The 21,203-nt window shown below is 40.1% G+C and overlaps 1 protein-coding gene across 1 annotated transcript; it reads right to left on the reverse strand.

Annotated features, from left to right (window-relative positions):
• Positions 1-12,018: 12,018 nt before the first annotated feature.
• LOC102046851 (uncharacterized) lies at positions 12,019-14,530 on the reverse strand. Its single transcript, XM_014283932.2, is given in 5 exon segments — positions 12,019-12,595; positions 13,388-13,591; positions 13,593-13,804; positions 13,806-14,455; positions 14,458-14,530. Coding segments are annotated over 5 exon segments (1,716 nt in total).
• Between the last annotated feature and the right edge of the window lie 6,673 nt (positions 14,531-21,203).

Here is a 21,203-nt window from a genome sequence, read left to right on the forward strand (position 1 = left end):
TTTGCCTTTAATTGTTAGTAAGAACAGAATACACTTACAGGATAAACCATGGCCTACAGGTATATATGTAAGACAGAAGCAAAAAGTTTATTATTAACATTTCTATAAAATAAAAAAAAAATCAAATACTGAAAAAGAGGTCCTAGCTATAAAAGCTATAAAGAATATCTGTTCTTATCTGCCGTTTCAAGGAATGGGCAAATATAAATAGAGGAAAAAAGAATGTTAATAATTATAGGAGCATTCTTTTATGTCCCAAGGGGTTCTACTTAAACTCTTAAATGTAAGATCCTGATTTACTTTGGGAAATGCAGTCTCACCAGTTACATTTGATGGGGTTGTGATAATCACTTTCAAGACAGGACAAGAATATTACATTTGCAAACTGTATTTCTTCTTTTAACCAAAGAAAATAATGTATAAATGGTAAGGCACAGATACTTCTGTACTCTTCATCAACTTAATTTGTGGAGCAATAAAGAGGTCTCAAATATGTTAAAGAGAGTCCTAGATGAGACCTTTACAGATTCATATATACTTGGAATTGTCTCAATTTGGAAGACTGGTAGAAAAATGAAGTTTTCAGAACACCATTCTTAAGGTGTTTCTCCAGGCCCTGCCTGTGTTAACCACAGTCTGATCTCATGCAGTGCTGAAAGGCTTATCCTCACAGCCAAGAAGAAGCACAGAGGAGCCATGACAGGGAGGACCCCAATGCTCCAGTTGGAGACAGGAGCGCTTGTCCTGGCCCCAGGGCTGTCTCAGGGCAGTCCCAGTCCCATGGGCCAGGGGAAACCCAGCACCAGGAGTCAACAAGGAGGTTCCTTGGGTCACCCCATAGAACAAGGGCATTGCCCAGGAGTATGGGGCTTGCTGTGGGGTGCAGGGAAGAGCATGTTGGGACTGCACAGGACTTACTATTGGATGTTTAGGGGTGGTAATGAAAGTGGGGAAAGGGAAGGATCGCAGTGGTTGGGGGAGGAACAAGTGTGGGAAAACAGAGGGAGAAGGGGAGAAAAGGAGCCAGTCTTTTGCAAACGGGTGCTGGGATGGATGCCTGTCTGTCCATGCCCACAGCTGACCAGCACAGTCTGTCCCAGCTGCTCACTAAACTCAATGTCTAGTGATTTTCCTGGTGGCAGGGCTCTCTGGGATGTGCCTGTTTGGAGGGAGGACCTGAGTGCCAGTACTGGGGCGGACTGCTGACTGGGATCCCACGTGCCTGTGGTGCAAGCACCTGGAGAGACTCTTGTGTGTGCATGTTGTGTGAAGGTGCATATGTCAGTGTGTGTATGGTAGCTGGAAATCAGAGTGACCACCAGTCTAGGCTGCATATTGGAAAGACAAGAAGTCTGTGCCATGGCTACTGGACCAACCATGAGGTCCAAGGCAGCTCCTGGAGAAGGCATGGGGCCTAGAGTTTGACTAAAGACCCGTTTGCCTGTCTGTGTATGTGTGTGTGCACATGCACACATGTGCTGAGGCAGTGCAGGATGTAATCCCAGCTACTGGACAGGCTGAGCATCTAAGACCACTACTGGAGGATCCACAGGGGGTGTGTGCTTGTGCCTATACCAGCAGCTGTAGTAGGACTGGTAGCCCTGGGAGCTCACCTGTCCCCAGGTGCCAGCAGCTGTGCCTGTTATTGGGCAGATTAAGTGTCTGAACCCAGCTGCTGGAGGGGTCCATTTTGTATAACTTCAATGTATTCCACAGTGATGGGTCTTAATCCTGATCAGCTAGAGAAGGGAATACGATGAGGCCATTTGTGCTTTCTGTCTTCACATGAGTGCTGTGTGTCTGTCTGTGCTCATCTATGCCGTTGCCCATTTGCGTGTTTGAATGTTGTATACATGTATTTGTGTGCATGTGCCTATTAAGAGTACACACTTTGCAATCTGTTGGATCTGCAGGCACAGGGCTGTAGCAGCCTGTTCTCTATCAGGCAACTGGATTTGGCAGCTGCCTAACATTGCATGCTCCCAGTCTGCTCCGACACTGCTCTCAGTCTGACTGATGAGTGATTTGACTTGCACATTCTTGGCTTCAGGAAAATATCTTTTAATCTGTGATGAAAATCAGGAGTCCCTTTTATGGGTATATTCTTACATATGTCTTCTGTTTCTGAGAATCTTTTATGACAATTTTTTTAGTTACTTCTTAGGAATGAATTCCATTAATAACAATAATAGCTGTGCATAAGTTTTCCCTGCGTAAAGCACATACCTCCCACCTCATTAGATGCTCCACATAAACAAAATTTCAGTAAACTTCACAGAAGGAAAGTCAAGATCATATCCTCTTACGTAGAAGAAAGAGGCTATTGATAATGTAAAACTAAATTTAATAATAAAAAATGTAAAAGAGTCATAAGCAGGTTATTAATCCAGAAATAATGTTATGTAGACATATTAGGTACCTGTAGTTTTGTGATGTACGTGAATTCACCATCTCTCCACTCTTTATTCAGGAAAAATAGAGGGAAGTATAAATTGTCCTGATACAGTAGTGAGACTCTCAGAGGTGTTCCAGATTACAGATGCAGTTTGTCCTGAAATTAGTAAGAGCTGTTAAGCACTGGGGATAGTGTGATTCAGCCAACTTCTAAAGACTATGTTTCCTTGTGTTTCCACTTGGGGAGAATATTAGTAAAGTTCCATCATGTGAATAGAACTTCATTTAGTGCTATGGAGCATCTGCAGACTCTTCTGACTTGCTTTTGTAAAATTCAGTGTTATTATGAAAGATCCTTTATTAGATGTTAAATATTTATTTACGTGTCCTGCAGCCATATTACTGTGGACTGCGATCCTGTCAAATCTTACAAATGATCTATGGAAGGGAGGAAAGGCGGAGGCATTCAGCCTGGATTGGAGACCCTTGAGGAAAATACACGTGATGCAGGAAGTAGTAGTGGCAGTTATTAAATAACACTTTTCCTTCAAGTCAGAACAAGAAATAATCTCCACTTGGTGCTGGATTAAATGAAAAGGAAAAATCTTTTTCTTGAAATAGTAAGGTATAATAACTTGACCAGCCTGTCATTTAAGGTAGTACTAATTTTTTGTTCTGCATTGTTTGTCTTTTACATTTAAGCAGAGCTTATTACATATTAGAAGATAGTCCTGAAAGTATCTTCTTTGGCTAGATTGAGTTAAATTCTTAGATACGTTTAAGTTAAACAAGGAAGATATTATGCCTTTAAACTATTCCTCCTTTTCAAAGTTAATCGTCAGACTTGGGCTACTGAGCACTACTCAGTACTGTACTTCAAGCATAACAACTACTGCTTAGAAACTGGACCCTGAAATTCATTCAGAGGATTGTTAGTCAGAATGCAGCTGATTTGTTTTTCTGATGGCAGTGGTACAAGAAGCTTGCCCTTTTTTATATTGTTACCTAAAGGATCATTAAGGAGTGATGCTTTTCTTCAGTGTTCCAGGTGAAACTGGGATTCAAAGCTATATTTCCTAGGAAAGTTTCTTTAACTTCCAGCAGGACTATCTGGGGACTGAGAATGTTTCTTTCCTGTGTAATCCTGTGATGCTGAATTTTTGTCCTGTAGACAGAGGATGAGAAAAAAAAGAATATGATTATGTAGTTTTATGTTATGCATTCCCTACAAAGGGAGTTTTGGATTTTGGTCAGCAAGTTCTTTTGGTTTTTGTTTGTTTGTTTTGTTTCATTCAATAAAAGTTTAATGTAAATTGCAGAAGTGCTTAAGGGGTTTGTGTCTAGTAACACTGAAGACAGTCAGTAGCCTATTTCTAGAGGAGGAGGCTATCCAGCCTACTAAAGATTTTGTAGGAAATGAGAGGCAGAAACATAGATTTAGAACTCTTGATTCCAAGTAGGGAAGTAAATACATGCTACTTTGAGGCTCTAATCTCTAGGATGTGTAGGGTAGGTAGTAGTGAAAGCCTGTGTCTTCCATTCACGAGTGCCTCATTCCTGTTAGTGTCATTAGGTATGTGGAAAACTTATCTATAGATCAACCCAAGTGACCTTTGGGTCATTCCTATAGTCTTTAGAATTCAGTGATGCTTATGCAAAAGTCAGGTCCTAACCTGTAGGTGCATGCACCATGGCCAGATATGCAGAAATCAGGGGAACTCTCAGATCGAAGAGCATAAAAAGCATCCACAAAAAGACCTTTATATGTAAGCAGCTACTGTATATAGTTTCATTTCAGTGAAAATTTTGGACTTTGGTACGTTGTCTAACTAATCCTTTTGTTCTTCTTCTAGAAAGATTGATATTATTTACATGTCAAGTAGACACTCTGATATAACCGTATAACCACATGATAATCCTTCCTTTTTTTTTTTCTAGATAACAACCTGGGATCGGATGCATGAATTGCAATTCGCCTGCCTGAAAATTACATTTTAAAGCTGAAAGCAAACAAAAATAAATCCTGGAATTTTCATCTTAGTAACTATTGTTTTCAATAATTCAGAAAATTGTGGTAAATATTCCTTTACTACTGTTTGTAGATTGAAGGTTCTTGTTAATCCCATATAACAGTTGTTTACTTTTTATTTCAAAATATTTACATAGAATTCATCCTGCACTTTTTCATCAAATTAATTTGACATCACAAATTGTAAAGTGTAGATATTCAAGATCAGTACTGAAAATTAAATCCGTCAGTATTTGTTGATTTGACAAGTTTCAGAAACAGTGTGGATACTCGAAATTATTATTAGGCCAAAGCATATAACTTCTTGTTGTGAGCTGATTTATTTTCATTGGACTGTAGAACCTAGCACATTTAATAAGAATATATTACAAGATCAGCTTTGTAGATTAGTGACAAGGAAAAAAAACACGTTCTAACTGGCAAAAAATAGCTCCTCACAAAGGCAACAGCAGCACCGTAGTGCTTAAGCTGCGATTAGTTATTAAGCCGATGTCTTCTCGAGTTTTTTCATTGCTGATAGAAATCTAATCTGATTTTTTTATCAAACTAATCCATAATTTGAATAAACCCTGGAAAAGACATCTAATTGTTTTTACTAACATAAATTTTTAAATACTAAATCTTCATCAACAGACTGAAATATTGTAAATTGTGTAGACTATACAGTTGGAGTGGGTGGAAATCAATATAGCATTAGCATAAATTCAGGAAAGGACTGATAACTACTGTACATGCTATGCTGATTAAAACAATTAATTAATTGCAAATTGCTATGCAATTGTTGTAGAAATCAAAGTAATAGAAAAAGAAAAAATCCCCCCTATATTTTTACATTCATATAGAGAAATGTAAGACCTCACCACTTACATCCCTCTCTGTCCTGTAGACCACACAGCCATGCGTAAATATTTGTAGGGTCAGCATGGCAGGGCTTTTGAAAGAAGTTTTATTTAATTGAAGACCAGGAAATATAAAAAAATGCTATGTGTACTTCTTGCATAAAGAGTCAAAATGTCATACTTAAGAAAAGTGGGTATTAGTCAAAAACATTACCTGTTGGTAAGCACCTTAAGGAAAAACAAAAATACTTGGAGCAAGCAAAAACTCTTAAAGAAAGTAAATACATCTCCTGTCAGGTAGACTGACAGACTTCCTTTTAAAATTGATTGTAAGTATGCAACATGTAAATCAACAGCTAGGTAATGCAGCTAGCCATTTAGCCTCTAGCAATTTACTCTGCAGTCATCACTGATTTCCCACTTCTTCCTGAAAAAGCTTCCTCTTTCACACCTGCCAGCACCACATTCTTCCCTGGAAAATGAAATAATATTATGCTTTCAAATATCCCCATGCTCCTGACTGAATTTATGGGAGCACCTAAAATATTCTGCTGAAGCAACAGATTTTTTTGCATGTAAACTTGCTAAATATGTTTTGTGAATATATTCAAACTTTATTCAAGTACCTTAAGATACACAAAAAAGAGAATAAGAAAATATCTCAAATATTAGCAGATAATAGACTTCATTTCCTCTCCTCCAATAACACAAGGACATCACACTGACTATACATCTAAAGCCTATAGTTGAAACAAAAAAAAATGAGGGAAATGACTGCAATTTCTTTTGACAAAAAGTTGTTGTTCTGACTTTCTTTCCTTCCATTATAGCATCAGGCAGATAATGCAATACAAATTTTATATGCAAAAAGATCCAATCACTTTCCCAACTCAGTTGCTGTATCTGCCAGTGTAAATACAAGATACATTAAATGGCTGAAGTTTTTCCTCTGTTTCAACCGGTGAAAAGGGATCAGTTTCAATAGGTTGAGTGTTTTTTAATGATCTGGAATGCATTAACATCTTTCATATTGCTGACTTTCTTATGTTTCTCTGTAAAACTGAATGGTATTATAGATAATTTCACATGAGAAACATACAGAAACACAGGAACAGCTGCTGTATGCAGACCACATGTCCATATTTCCCAATATTCTTTATGACCATTGTCAAACATATTTTCTGCTAGCTTTTCCAGTATATGAGCCAGATTTATTGAACAATAATTTCTGAGAAGCCCCTGAACGCTTTTATAATTAACATCACTCTTTACTGACTGCCATTCTTTCATACTGAAGCCAATTTAATGAACTGAGTACACACACTTCTAACTACAAAGTGACTGTTGTTAGTTTGGCAGTTAATTCTTTTAGCTTTTTGTGGCAAAAAAATCTGGTTGTAGTGATTGCTACTGTCAATGCTATAGATTTCTTTTAAAATGATACATATTACCTACTATTTGACACAGATCGTCCACTCACCACATAAAAATATATTCCATGAAGGAAATTTTTTTAGTGTCTTCATAAAACTCCTGGTGCAAAATATATTATACGGCTTTCTGTTTTATCCTTCTTTTCCCTGAACAGTCTTTGTTTTCCTGAGTACTGTATCTTGATCGTCTATTGGCTCTTCAGTCTCTATTATGAGACTCTTCTAATGGCTTTCAAGAAATTGTTACTTGCTTTTGATGTCATTACTAAATTGTTCATAAATAGTCTTTTAGATTCATGTATTATGTTTTTTTCATTTAACTTTTTATAATCTCTGTACTTTAATTGTTCTAAACAGAAATTCCAGCTTTGCAGGCAGTTATTTTAGTTTTAATATCCTCAATTACACTTCTTTTTACACATGCTGCCTTTATTTCTGGTTGTTAAAGATGCTTTAGATTATTTTGGAGGGTTTGCTGTCATTAAGCATTCTCAGTATTGTATGCAAACACTATACTTGTTTTGATGATCCTTTAAAACTCTTCCTCATTTTCCTGTGATTTGTTTCTTAGAAGTTAATCAATAATATAGTGATATTTTTGTTTGCTTTTCACTTTTACACAGCTAACTGAATTTTGTAACTTGTAATCACTAAATGGTTATAAACCAGTTCTCAACCAGTTTCAGTGTATAGATTTGGGCTTTGTGATTAATTACTTCGAGCAACAGTCTAAAATTTTATTGCTGAACTAAATTTAATGTTATTTATCTGTATGAATAACTAGATCTTCCATTTATTCTTAGGAATTTTGTACTTTAAGCTTGACAGATCTGCAATTGTTTGGCTAATACTTAATATTACTTTTCCTATATTTGGAAATATATCCATGCTAGGTTTTAATAGGAACAAAATACAATTATAATGTGTTCATTATATTTGACTAAGGTCACTAAGCAGCAGCACTGCTTTTTCACTACTAGGCCTGTTTTGTTATTCCTGTGCATTTTGTGCAGTTGCAATGTGGTATTTTGCCAGTTGCATCACCGCTATTCAAATAGGTGGTGACAAAAATACCTTGCTTAAAGTCACTTCATTTGCTGAGCCTGTTCTTTGATAATTACAAGCTGCAAAGTTCAGTCTTAAAAAATTTCTTCTCAGTTTTTTTTTTGTTTGCTTTTCATTTTAGGAAAAAGAGCTTAAGGTCGTAGGGTGATATAATATAATTCCGACTGAAAGATCAGTAGTTCAAATCTCTTGCTCAAAGCAGGGTCGGTGTCCAGGCCTGAGGGCACCCATGGGCCTGACTGCCCCTGCCCAGCACCCAGAGCACCACTGCACACCCCCGGGGACATTGGCTCTGCCCCAATGATGCCACAGCATGGCTGGTCTCCAGCTCTACACAGCCCTGCCCTGCCAGGCCACAGGCCCAGCTGATCCAGGCCCACGCATGAACCCGTGTCCTGGCCCATTCCCAGCCCATCCCCAGGGAGGTGCCCAGGGCCCAGGGCTGGGTCTGCCCCAGTTTCCACCAGCTGCCCTGCTCCTGGGTGGGGTGGTGGGACAGGCCTTGGCTGTGGGGCCCATGCCCTGCTGCCCTCATAGGCTGCCCCCACCTATCCCAGCTCACAGGAGCTGCTGCCTTTGTGGTACCCTGACCACCAGCTCTGCAGTAAGGCCAAGTTGCTCAGGGTTTTATCCAGCCAGGTTGTGAAAACATCAAAGGCCAGAGACCTCATAGACTGCTTGGACCACTGGCTCTATTGCCTGCCTGTCCTCATGGTGAAAAATGTTTTCCTATATCCAGCACCAAGCTCTCCTTTTTCAACTTGTGCTCATTCTCCTGCCATGTAGCACTATGAAGACCTCACCTCCATCTTCTTCAACATCTCCTTATAGGCTCTCGGGGGGTGCTTCTAGGTCCACTTAAAGCCTTCTCTTCTCCAGGCTGTACAGGCCTCGTCCCCTCAGCTGTAGGGTGACATATCCTACTGATCGGTCACTTCTCCACCACAATTCACTTTCCAGTACCCTATAAAATTTAAAAAGTTTAAGCATCATAAGGTGTATTCTGTTTTGGTTTATCTGAATCTTGTCCTTCTTAGGCAGCCTCAATCTACTTCAAGAGTTTCCCCATTATCTAATAAACCTTGATAAACAGTTGGAAATCACTTTATAAAAGGAAATACAGCAAGACAGCATTAATCACTATTTAAAATTTTGTCACATAGATTCAAACCTGAAATGTAAAATTCCCTGTCTTGGTAATTTTGATTTCATTCAGTAATATTACCATAGATGAGTCAAGGGTGTGTACCAAAACTGTGACCTATTAAATAAAAATTAAACTTATAACAATGATAAACTAAACATCCTATAAATATTAATAAGGCAAATACTGATGAAGCCACACAGACAATCAGCAGCTTCATATGGGTGTTTCTTTTTTCAGGCAGGCTCCAGAGTCCTCCCCTGGAAAAGAAAAGAAAACCAAACTCAGTTCCTCCAAAGGAATCGGAAGTAATTTGTTATTAGAATGATAGAGTAATCCACCTGGTGTTGATTTTATATTCTTTTCCATAAGCATCTTTGGCTTTCCAAGCATATTTATTAAGAGGTTCAGTGAGCACGAGAGGAACAGCTCCAATGGCTGGCATTTCTACCAACACAGGCTGTCCAGGAGAAAAAACTCGTTCTCCGGGAGTACTGAGAGTCTGAGACTTTGGGCTCAAAGTGGGGGGTTAGGACAAAAGGCATTCAGTCAGGGACATCCATTTATTCCCCAGCGATCATTAACTCGGGTAACTGCATCCCAAAGGTGTTCCATCCAATGTAGCTTTTTAAGAGTCCATTAGTTTGTTCTATTATCCCGTTAGCTTAGGGATAATATGGGGGGTGGGATACCCACTTGATTCCCTCTTCCCTCACCCGTTCCTGCACTTTGGCAGCAGTAAAATGACTGCCATTATCTGACTGAATGGAATCAGGTTTTGGGAGGAAACTAAACCAAATTTTCAGGGCTCACACTGTATTTTCCCCAGTCTTTCGTGGAAATGCTTCGGCTTGAACCAGGCTAGAAATCACTTCCACGCCTACTAATACATACTGCTTCCCTTCTGAAGGTCGAAAGGTCTGATGTAATCTATCTGCCAAGTTTCCCAGAGACACTTTTTATCTCTCAAATGAAGGGGGGAATCTTCCATAGGGTGTCCCTCTAGTCGGAGCCTGCATTGTTCACAAGCTGAAATACAGGTGTTGCAAGTTTTCCCGAGTGACAGGCCAACCTCTGGCATGTGCCCCCGTTTGTATAAATCATTAGACCCTGAATGATGACACTTAATGTGTAGACATTCCAAAAGCCTGTCCCAGTTTTCCCTGGTTTGATTTTCCTGCTGCAAAGGGGTGATTCTGGCCAGCTCATCTACCCTATTATTCCATCCACTTGCTTGAGTGCCCCTTTCCTGGTGAGATGGTACCCATGCTACTGCAAAATCCCCATGTTTGGCAATATCTAAGATTTATTGCCACTTCTCCTTTTGCCACACTGGCACTAGGTTTACTTCCCAGTTATTCTGTTCCCAAAAAGGGAGCTATTCTGTGAATCCTTTGAACACTGCAAACGAGTCAGTGTAAATATACACCAGAGTCTTAGCCCGTTCTTAGCTATTAAACACACTCCACACTGCCACTAACTCTCCCACTTGGGCACTTGTAAGAGTCGGTCTAAAGAGAACAACATTGTTTCAACGTTGCCAACAGAGACCTGGAGATGGAATGAGGTCCTCATGGACACCAAGACACAAAGACCCTGGGAAAGAGAACTGCATGGTATGAGGAGTACTATGCCGCTCCCTGCAACCTGGGACTGAAAGGAACAACTACACCCTGGGAAGGAGAACTGCACGGTACGAGGAGTACTATGCCATTCCCTGCCACCTGGGATTGAGTAAAGCCACATAACAGCTGTCCAGAAGATGGATCACAACTGTGGTCACAACAACAAACCAGAAAACAATACAAGAACGCGCCTCCTGGTCTGAAGCTACCAGCCTCTGGGGCAAGATAACCTGGCTTGAGAGGGCGGAGACTGGCGGAAGTCCATGGACCAGAGGACGAGCAAGGTGTGTTGCTTGGCATAAAAAGATGCCTTCTTAACAACCAAACTTTGGAGATCTTCCCCATCAAGGATCACAACGATCGGAAGGACCGGCGGGACGCTGCCTGGACCTGGGACCATAGGGATGCCTTGGACCCGTGGTGGTAGCTATAATCCTCTTTCCTTTTCTTTTTACTTTTTTATTCACTTTCTGTCTTTCTACCTATCGCACGCCGCTTTACGGGCAAGCAATAAAATTGTGCTGTTTAATTGAAGCATAACCCCTTAGCGTGGTCGCCTTGATTTTTGCGCTTCGAGATCATAGTTAACGAACCATCACGAGTCCACTGAGTGGACTGTGACAGCACTGCCCTCACCTTCGGTAATAATTTTCCTGTTACCATCTACGTTAATAGCTACAGCTCGGTATCTCTGTTGTTTACCCTCACTCTTAGCAGAGTAATCTGTAAACCACACATTCCGCAACTCCTCTGAAAAAGCAGGAGTGATTTTTACCACAGAAGGGGAAGGGGTATCCCTCTCCAGGGAATTTGTTACTTCCTCTTGGATATTTAACTGTTTAGGGGTGCCTTCAGTAACAGTAAAGACACTACAATAATGTTCAATCTTAGCATACTGTTCTTTCACAGTATCTCTTTGGGCCACCCCATCGGGGGGGCGGGGTGGGTGGGTGGGTGGGGGGTAGCTCCTGCTAACACAGGTTTAATTACCTTTAAAGTTCCCCTTAAAATTAGAGGCTGTTGGCGTCTGGCTTGCTCTGCTTCTCTGAGAGCAACACTCACTACAAACAACCCTTTTTCCCAACTAGAGTACCGTTTCTCAGCATCCATAAAGCTTCTGAAGTAAAATCTGATCGGATGGGTAGGACCTTCTGGTCCTTTTTGCCAAAAATGAATTGACAATCCTGAGTGTGCAAACCCCCACCCAATCTGGACAGGGTCAGTGGGGTGAATAGGACCCAAAGCCTGGTGAGTGTTTGCTTCAAATACCAAAAGCTGTAATGCTTCATCATGGGCTGGAGCCCGTTTCCAAGCTGCTCCTTTTCGCAGCAGGTTATATAAGGGCCGTGCAATTATTACAAAGTCTGGGATGTGTTTTCTCCAAAAGACCAATAAGCCTAAGGCATGCTGCAGCTTCTCTTTATTTTCTGGAGTTTTTACCTAGTGTTGAGAGGTTGTCCTGAGGAATACAGGCTGAACCCCCTCTCCACTATATCCCTAAAAATTTTACTTCATTTGCAGCAGTTTGTGTCTTTTCCTCTGGTATCTGGAGTCCCAGAGAACCTAAGTGCTGTATAATCTTTCCTTGTGTCACTTGTACTGGAATAATTTCATTCCCTCCTATCAAAACATCGATATATTGATAAAGTCTAACTCCCAGTAGAATTTGGGCTAATTCTTGTGCCAAAGCACGATGTGCTAACGTGGGAGAATGTTTATATCCCCTAGGGAGGCGAGTAAAGGTATCCTGTTGTCCCTCCAATGTGAAAGCAAAACGATCACGGTCCTCCTCTTGCAGGGGAACCATGACAAACATATCTTTCACATCAATTGTGGCCATCAACGGATGAGCCTGTTCCTCAATGAGTGAGATTAGCTCAGCTCTGTCAGGCACTGCTGCTGTCAAGGGATCGGTGTTTGCGTTAAATCGACTATAATCTACAGTCAGTCTCCACTTCCCATTTGATTTATGAACTGGCCACACTGGAGAATTGTATGGGGAGTGGGTGAATGTAAAAATGCCCTGTTGTTTAAGATCCTCACAGGAGCTATACCCTCCCGGGCCCCTAATGGCAAGGCGTAGGGTTTCACATTAATCAACCTGGAAGCGGGGAGGGTAGGTGCTGCTTGCAACAGGTGCACTTCTGCCCAGGACCTTTCAGCTAATTCTCTGATCTGAGGAATGCCAAAGGACCATGAGTTTCCCTGGGTATCACACCACTCTCTGCCCTTCAATATAGCTATGCCCAAAAGATTTGTCCGAAAAGGGCCTATTGCAACTTTGGTGTCAACTGGGTCTTCCTCCCTAGGCAACCATAATGTTACCAAGGCCATAGGTACTGACTGAGTTTTCCCTAAAGCATTTAAAACAATTAGGTTTTTAGACGAAGTCAAAATTCCACATTGCTCCGCCTCACTCTGCATCAGTGCAGTGATTTGTGCTCCTGTGTCAACTAAACACGTTACTGGTTTTTTCCGTGTCCCACAGCCACTGTAATCATTAAATCTCCTCTCAAATTTAAGGTGAGTTGCCTAATAAACATCCACCCTCCGCTCCCCTCCCTACCTTCGAGGGACGGAGGATCTAGTTTCCCGTAGCACTCTTTACTTCATTAGCTTTTTCCCTGATGCCTATTGATGGTGGGGCACTGGGGGTTGGCTCAAAACTAATTTTGCGCCCTGACCATGTCTGTACAAGTTTCTCCAATTTCTGGGTTGGGAGCCCATCCATTAAATCCTGGGGAATACCTCTCTGGAGCCCCAGCTGCCACCATGCCTGTCAGCTTAGGGGTCTCCCTCTCCCAGGATCATTAAATCAGACCGATTTAGAATTCTGACTTCTCGGAGCCTGTGCTAACCATTGCTCAGCTTTTCCCACAGTTCGTACGGCTCTCATTTTTGGTCTTTGCCAGGATCCACCAACGGGACCATATTTTCTCTCAAAGTTAATTAGCTCTTGGGTAACTTCCCCCCATGTAACTCTGTCTGGTATGGGGGTATTTTGTATCTTTCCCTGTAGCTGGATCCCAATGGGTTTTAAAGAATCAGAAAGTCCTTGAATTAGGAGTCATCCCTTCTGGGTCCACAGGCATCATGTGAAAGCCCTGGAGAGATTCAAGCCTTCTGTCATACATCATCTGCACACAAGCTGCCTTTTGTACACTTTCTACCAGCTGATCCATCGTACCTGTTATGGCTAGGGGATCTCCTCTCTTCAAAGGGTTCAGTCCCTTGGCCCAATACACTGCCCTCTGTGTTAATGACCATGGGGCCTGGAGGGTTGCCAGTAGTTAAAAACACACCTGGACCCCAGTATCCTTCTGCTTCCTTCTCTGACAACAAAATCCCGTCTCCTCCTGACAAGGACACTTTCCAAACATATTCTGTTTTGGATTCCTTTGGAGTCCTTGCAAAGTCCTTCCTTAATTTTGCTAACTCAGTCCCTGTAAATGGACCCTCTTTAGTAACAATTTGGGGACAAGTGTCATTGTCTGTCTCATATAAATACTCAGTCTTTACTAGGGGATACATGTGAGGAGGGTTTTCTGCTGCCTCTTTTACTCTCTGTAGATCCCCCTGGGGATATATTTTTCTAATCCCTTTCTCTGTTAACTTCGATTCCACCTCCCCAAATGAGCCACTTTCTTTCCACAATTATTCTCTTAATGTGTCTTTTAACAAAGCATTCTGGTTTCTCTCCTGCTCTAATAGCTGTTTTGTCTCTTCTAACTGCTCTCTCAGTGCTATAACTGCCATTTTCAAGGAATCTACCATGGCATCATCTTGACACAATCTTTGACTCCTATCTTCCTTGGCTGCTGCCAAACTTGCCCCTGAAACTGCATAAATTATGGATTTTCCCTTCCCAGGTCTAACTTCAGCCTCCTTCTGCAATATCATGATCCTATCCACTATATTCTGCATTGGAACCAGTGATTTTTTGCCCATTCTCTCCCTTGGGGAGCTGGCCGACCATGGTAGGTTCCCAAAAAGTCATCCATTTTATATAAATGGATATACTTCCCATACTTCAGCCGGGGAAACATCACAAACATCAGTAGAAGTGTGGGCACTCATTTCACCAAAGAGAGATTATTTCATCCTGAGAGGGCCTCACTGTAAATTCTCTATTACTCCCCTCCCTTCAATCTCAGGAGGTCACAATTTTAAACTTCTTTAGAGACTCATTTCTTGTTCAATTCTATTGCTTCATCCTTCTCCGGCTGTTTTCCTCGTGGAGAAACAGAACCACAGATCTGGACTCTGCACTCACTTTGTACAAAGGTACGTCCCAGGAACACACACACACACAAGAGCCTCTCATAAAGAACCTGGCACTTTCTGTTTCACCAAGAATCCTGTCCGTGACACCATTTAAAATGTCGCATGCCGGTCTGAGACTGGAGCGTGGTTCTGTTTGTATTCTCAGGAACAGAATTAAGACTCAAAACAGAGTCAAGAGCCAAGGAGCTTTATTTGCCCAACAATAAATCTGCAAATGCAAAGGGAGAGAGCGAGCGAGAGATAAAGAGAGAGAAGAGAAGGAAAGAAAGAAGGAAAGAAAAGGAAAGAGTTCAAAGCAATAGATACCACCGCAGAGCTGCGGCATCCCGACAGTCCAATTTGTTTTCAAGTCTGCTGGGGAAATGTTCCACAAGATGTTAGTTGGTTCCATTTTTTTATAGAGCTGTTAGAAGCTGTTCTGCCTAACCACACCTTTCACCCGGCAATGGTATACATGCCCAACATCCTTGACCACCCTGACCCCAAGTTTGGGCACATGCACTGGGGTTTGGTTAAGTTTTGCAGGATCAGCCTCCCCCATTGTTCCATGGTGTCAGTCGATTTCCTCCTTTAACAACGTATAGATAAATCTCTGTGGTGGCAGTGGTGTTATCTTCCTGCCTTAAATCTCTTCTGTGGCGGTAGTCGTTCACTGTGGTGATGGCATGAGTTTCCTACCATATCAATGTTGAGACAATATATCTGCTGTGGCTATGATGAGTAGTTTCTCACACTCCAGTTGTGGTGCTCCCCTGCACTCCCTTGTGTGTGTGTGTGTGTGTGTAGCTGTTGTCACGTTACCTAACCGGGGACACTTTGTGATAGGGATGGGCAACATTAGATATACACATTTCTCAGTACAGAATTGTGTGTGTGTGATCGTGTCACAAATATGTGACAGGAAAAATCCCACAGAGGTCAAAAATACTTTCACATTGTCACATAGAGCTATGAAAATCAAACTTGCTTGATTCAATTTGCCAGAGGTTGAATGATGCAAGTGTGCTCTAACTCCATTGATTTACATATTTTTAGTACAAACCTCTGCATTTTTATAAGTAGAAATACATTCTCCAAGTCCAGACACTGTCAGTCAATACATCTTATTTAATCTCCAAAAGTCTTTGTTCACATGCTGTCTTGGTTTATGTGAATGACAATGAGAGAGATTAGTGTTTCCAACTTAATCATTCCTCACAGCTACATGAAAAGACCCTGAGAAGACATTGGGAACTGTTAACCTTTTACCGTGTGTCCCAAAGATGAATCACACTACAGTTGTCAGGGCAGAGTCCTATGGTTGCCTTCAGCAGTGCTTGTACTTTGTGGCAATATGCATTGCCAAATTGATGAAATTTGATTTTATTTATAGGATAAATCCACAGATATTATAAGTTAATAAAAATAATAAATGGTACAACTTTTCTTTTTTTTTCTTTTTTTTTTCCCCCCTGCAGCCTTGCTTCATTAAAAACTAATAGTTTCTTGATTAAATGTGGCTTAATGCCTTGTTGTGGAATTTTAAGACATAGAGTAAGCCAAAGATAAAAGTTCCTTAGAGTTGTGGCAGTGGAGTCATATAAGCAAAGTTATTTTATTGAGAAATGGTAGCTTGACGTGTCTGTAAAATTTATAGGAATGGAATCATCTTCAAAACCTCCTAGGAGTTGGAAAAGGAAATTGCATTTGATATAATGGGAAACATTTGTGATTTTTTAATGCAAGGCAATGTGTTCTATGCTTGCTATCAGGAAACCTTTTCAATCTTCTCCTGCCTTTGGGATGATACTTCTGAAGACTTTTAAAATGAGAGAAGAAGGCTTCATCTATACTGGGCATGTTGGAAATACTTGTATGTTTGTGATGGAAATCTGCTCTGCTATGAATTTTTACTGGGAAGTTCATTAAAAAGTCTCCTTATATATGATCTGTTTTACACAATTGCAGAAAACAATTTGATTTTGATTAAATCACATATATATGTGATTGTGCCACCAGGAAGTGAGTATGAAAAAAACCCCAATGAAAATTATGTATTTGTAAAGGATTTTTCTCTCCCAAGGATTTTGTGGGTTTATTTAATATACTGAGCCTTAGAGTGAAGTGAAATGAGTACATTTTGCTGTGGAGTACTCTTGCATGTAGATCAAATGTTTTGTGGCCCCATAGAGATATAACCTTTGACTGCATATTTATGACTTGAAATTGCTCCTGAAATTGAGTTATGAATGCAGAACTCAGATTTACCTTTGGGTGTTGATATTGTTTTTTTTAAAAAAGATATGTGTTTGCATAATAAATGTTTTAGTTTTTCTCTATATTTAAAATATTTCTTTACTTTGAAATAACAAAACCCATGTATGATTCTGTTAACCTTTGTAAGAGGCTCACTGAATCTGAACATAATAATGCAGATAATAGCTGATTTAGATTAGCTAATGATATATCTGTGTGTCCATAGTCATGGTCATCTTTTCTAAGCACTTCCAGGTGAAATTGTAGAAAGGGGAAAGAACGATAAAAGAAGATGGGGTCATAAAGTTTCCTTGTTCATTTCCATAGGAAGTTGTAATATTGATATCTATCCCTGAATTGGGACAGAATAAGGCTAAAACTCATCACTAATCACACATTCAATTGCTAATGAATCTCTCTGGAGACTGCATCCAGAGAACTTCTGCATCAAACAATGGCTTCCAAAGGTGAAAATGACATGCATCATACTGTACTGAAGTTGGTTTCTCTTTTTAAATCTTACCCAGGGATGGACCTAGTGCAGCTACTAACAGAGCTGTCCTGAAAATTACATTAAGACTCAAGCACAAACTGTTGTATTTATCAGCTTCTTGTTGCTGTTCTTGTTTAGTTTGTGGACTCTCTCACAGTTTTAACACCATGGAAATAAGATATTGTTATGTATAAACATTTTACTGTTCATTTTTTCTTCCCTCCTAAAAGCCTCTGAAATTTCATAGATGTTAATTTCATTGGTGTTTCATTCCATAGCAAAACTTAGGTTAAAAACTGAGAAAAAAAATGGGTGATCTTTTCCATTTAGCACCAAAGAGGGGGAAAAAATGACCTTCTGAGCTGATCTCACAGATTTAAACATCTGAAAACAACCACCTTACTTTCTTAAATTTTGAATTCCTACAGGTCCAAACCTGATGAATATTTGGAGACAGAGTTATGAGAGGAGTTCCCATCATTAACATTTAATAAACACAAAATAAATCATACTAAATAAAAATAATGCCACAATAAACTGGTGGATGGGGGAGCTTACCCTACCATATCCAGGTACTAAAAGGTCTATAAATATAAAGCAATTTATTTTTATGACCTTCTTTATTAATTCACCATTAAATTCTTTTTCTCTGATAAAATTAAGTCTATAGTAAATTACTAGGTATGGCTTTTGTTAAGACAGATAAAAATCTTTGAAAAGGATATTGGAATAAGACTTTATTTTCTCTCATTAAATAAAGCAGGGCCAGGGCTAAAAGCCAGGTTTGCTCATGGCAGGCTCTGAGAGTTTTCTTTCAGAGAGCAAGAGTTTCCCTGTATCATGCAGGGATGAAAATAAAAGATTCAGAACTTCTGTTGTTACCATCTGAGCAACACGTGATGATTGCTTCTGGTGAACTGCTACCAAATGGAGTGAACTAATAGTGTATAAAAATATTCAGATTCATGCCCCTCTCCCTGGCAGAGGCAGCATGGGAAGGGCCTTTGCTGACTGCTTGCCAAATTCTGTATGGACTTGCCTTTTGAGAAGAAGAGTTCAGATTTTCCTCTCCTCAGCTCTTCTTGACATTTGCTGTTTATTTGGCTGATGCTTCTGATTTTTCTGTTTTGATTCCTTTGAGCACTGCAGAAAGGGGACCAGTTCCATGTGGGCCAGAGGATAACAGAAAAACAGGTGTTAAAAACTCTTGGAAATACTATATTAAATATTCCATTGGGTCATTGCACTATCAGTCAACTTCCAGCTGTGAGCAACTTAATATAACTGCACAGACTTCTGGAATATTCTGTTTCTCTCCACTCGGGTTATTTAATTACGTCAGTTATGAAAAGACCACCATCTGCAGCTTTTTGGTCCATTTCTTCATCCCAGTGCAAAGGCTGTTCAGTTCTGATGTTAAGGCAGGAATGTCAGACGAGTCAAAGCTATGGCATCAGCACAAACTCCTTGCACATCTGTGGTTTGCCTTGGACTTGCCCTCATCCAAGCACTGAGCCTTGATGGAGATCATGACTCCAACTGCAGTCTACAGCTACTTGGCTACTAGCTACTTTTTTAGAAGAGTGGGTAAAGACAGTAAGATCCGATATTTTTCTTTGCCTTTACACAGGGGATCATCCATGGTAAATTTTACACAGTAAGGAGGTTTGACTGGTGCACTTCAGCACAAAATTGCATCCAAAGCAAGAAATGCATGGAATGAAATAATATAGTAAATTTTGTCTGGATTTGTTGGGATTTTTTGTTTGTTAGTGTTCTGTTGTTTGTTTGTTTGTTTTGGCTTTTTGTTTGTTTATTTGGTTGGTTGGTTGGTTGGCTGGCCAGGGTTTTTTTGGTGTGTGTGGGTTTTCTACTTTTTTAGGGATTTTTGTGTGTGTGTGCTAATGCTGCTACAAATCCAACAAGGGTTCTGAGTACAAAAGCCTGAACTCCCACTGATTTTATTTCATTTGATAATAGCAGGCTTTTAAAGCTTTCTTTACCTAAAAGTGGCATCTTTCACACAGAGAATCGAGATACCAGACAGAAGCACTCGTTAATGTTTACTATTCATTTTTCATAGCAAGAAAAAAAGAGCACAGAGAAGTTTTAACACTGTCATCTGTACAAGAAGATACATTATTGTAAAATGCAACTTGCTGTTATTGCTGGTATTATCATGAACAATGTATCCATTATCACTTTGTAGAGGGCTTCTTATCCTGTTATCTTGCTTTAAGGCTAGTAAAGAGTACTTGTTGTGGAGGACTTGATTATTACTCAACTTTTAGTGTAATCCCGCTTTTTTCAGTCTTTCTTTCACCTGAATAAAAAACCAAGAATGGGTATTTTGGTTGAGGGGCAGAGGGGTTGAGTTACTTGTTATTTATTTATTTACTTTCTCAAGTGTTTTATTATTGCAATGAGTTCAGAGATGAAAAAATAAATCTGATGTGAGGTAAAAAAAAAGGAGTTTTAAGGGGATATTATGTCCACCTGGCTGCAGAATTTAGTTATTTCTTTGTGTCATGGAAAGCATCAGAAATTTGTTTCAGCTGTCAACAGTCCTTCACCTATTTTACCCTGTTTCCCTGCTCTCCAAATGTATTTAATCTCACAGAGAAGCCATTCTCTCTATTTCACAGCTGATCAGTTAAGGAACAGCATACTTTGGGACAAACTTCGATGAGTAAGTGGTAAATTATTTTATGCAGGCATCCTAATGATCAAGTCCTTTGTCATAGAACTGTCTGGGTTGGAAAGGACCTTTAAAAATCATCTAGTCCGGCCCCCCTGCCATGGGCAGGGACACCTTCCACTAGATCATGTTGCTCAAAGCTGCATCCAGCCTGGCCTTGAACACTTGAAAATTTGTCCATTTGCATTGCACAGACTGCTGTTGAAGTCCTTCTTATCAGTGTATACCCCACCTTCTACACATACATATCTATCCTCTGCTCAAACTGTTACTCCTGTTTACCTTATTATTCATGGAAAGAGAGTAAATATTGTCGGGAAAGAACTTACAGCTGAAGCAAAGCAGGGTTCAAGCTTTCATGTGTCTTGCTGTCAATAAGCTTCTGCTTCTACAAAGCATGCTTGGTTTATTTAATTTAGTTAATTACAGGAGTTACCAGAGGTGGAGCTCAGATGCTGTACCAGCAAACACATTGCATTTGGACATTATACTAATTGCTGAGGTATGCCAGGTATAAGACCTCGGTGTATCAGGCTGTTAGAAAGTAAGCTGGAATCATGCTCATTTTACTTGTAAAAATCCAAGCTGGCAAGAAGCTGAAGCAACACAGTAATGAAAGACAGTTGCCTAATTAGCTTAGCAACCAAATTTCACTAATTTATTTAAAATTTTTTAAAAAATAATAATTAAATGCCCTAATTTGTGAACCATGAGCATTAAACACTTTCCAATTAGCAGTTCATTTAAGGGAAGTGCTTTCATAGGACTTTTATATGTCTAAGGCCATTTCTTTCTGTGAAGAATATTTTAAAATTCTGTCAGCATCCTTTGAGACAAAGTATTCAGAGCAATGTTATTTATATACAGCAGTGTGGTGTGAGCCAGAATTGTGACTCAGGTCTTCTGCATCTTTGAAGAATCATAGGACGGCAAGGAAAGTTCAAGGGAAATTCCCGGTGGCATG

Source organism: Falco cherrug, chromosome 5, assembly GCF_023634085.1.
Source record: "Falco cherrug isolate bFalChe1 chromosome 5, bFalChe1.pri, whole genome shotgun sequence".
Taxonomy (NCBI): Eukaryota; Metazoa; Chordata; class Aves; order Falconiformes; family Falconidae; genus Falco; species Falco cherrug.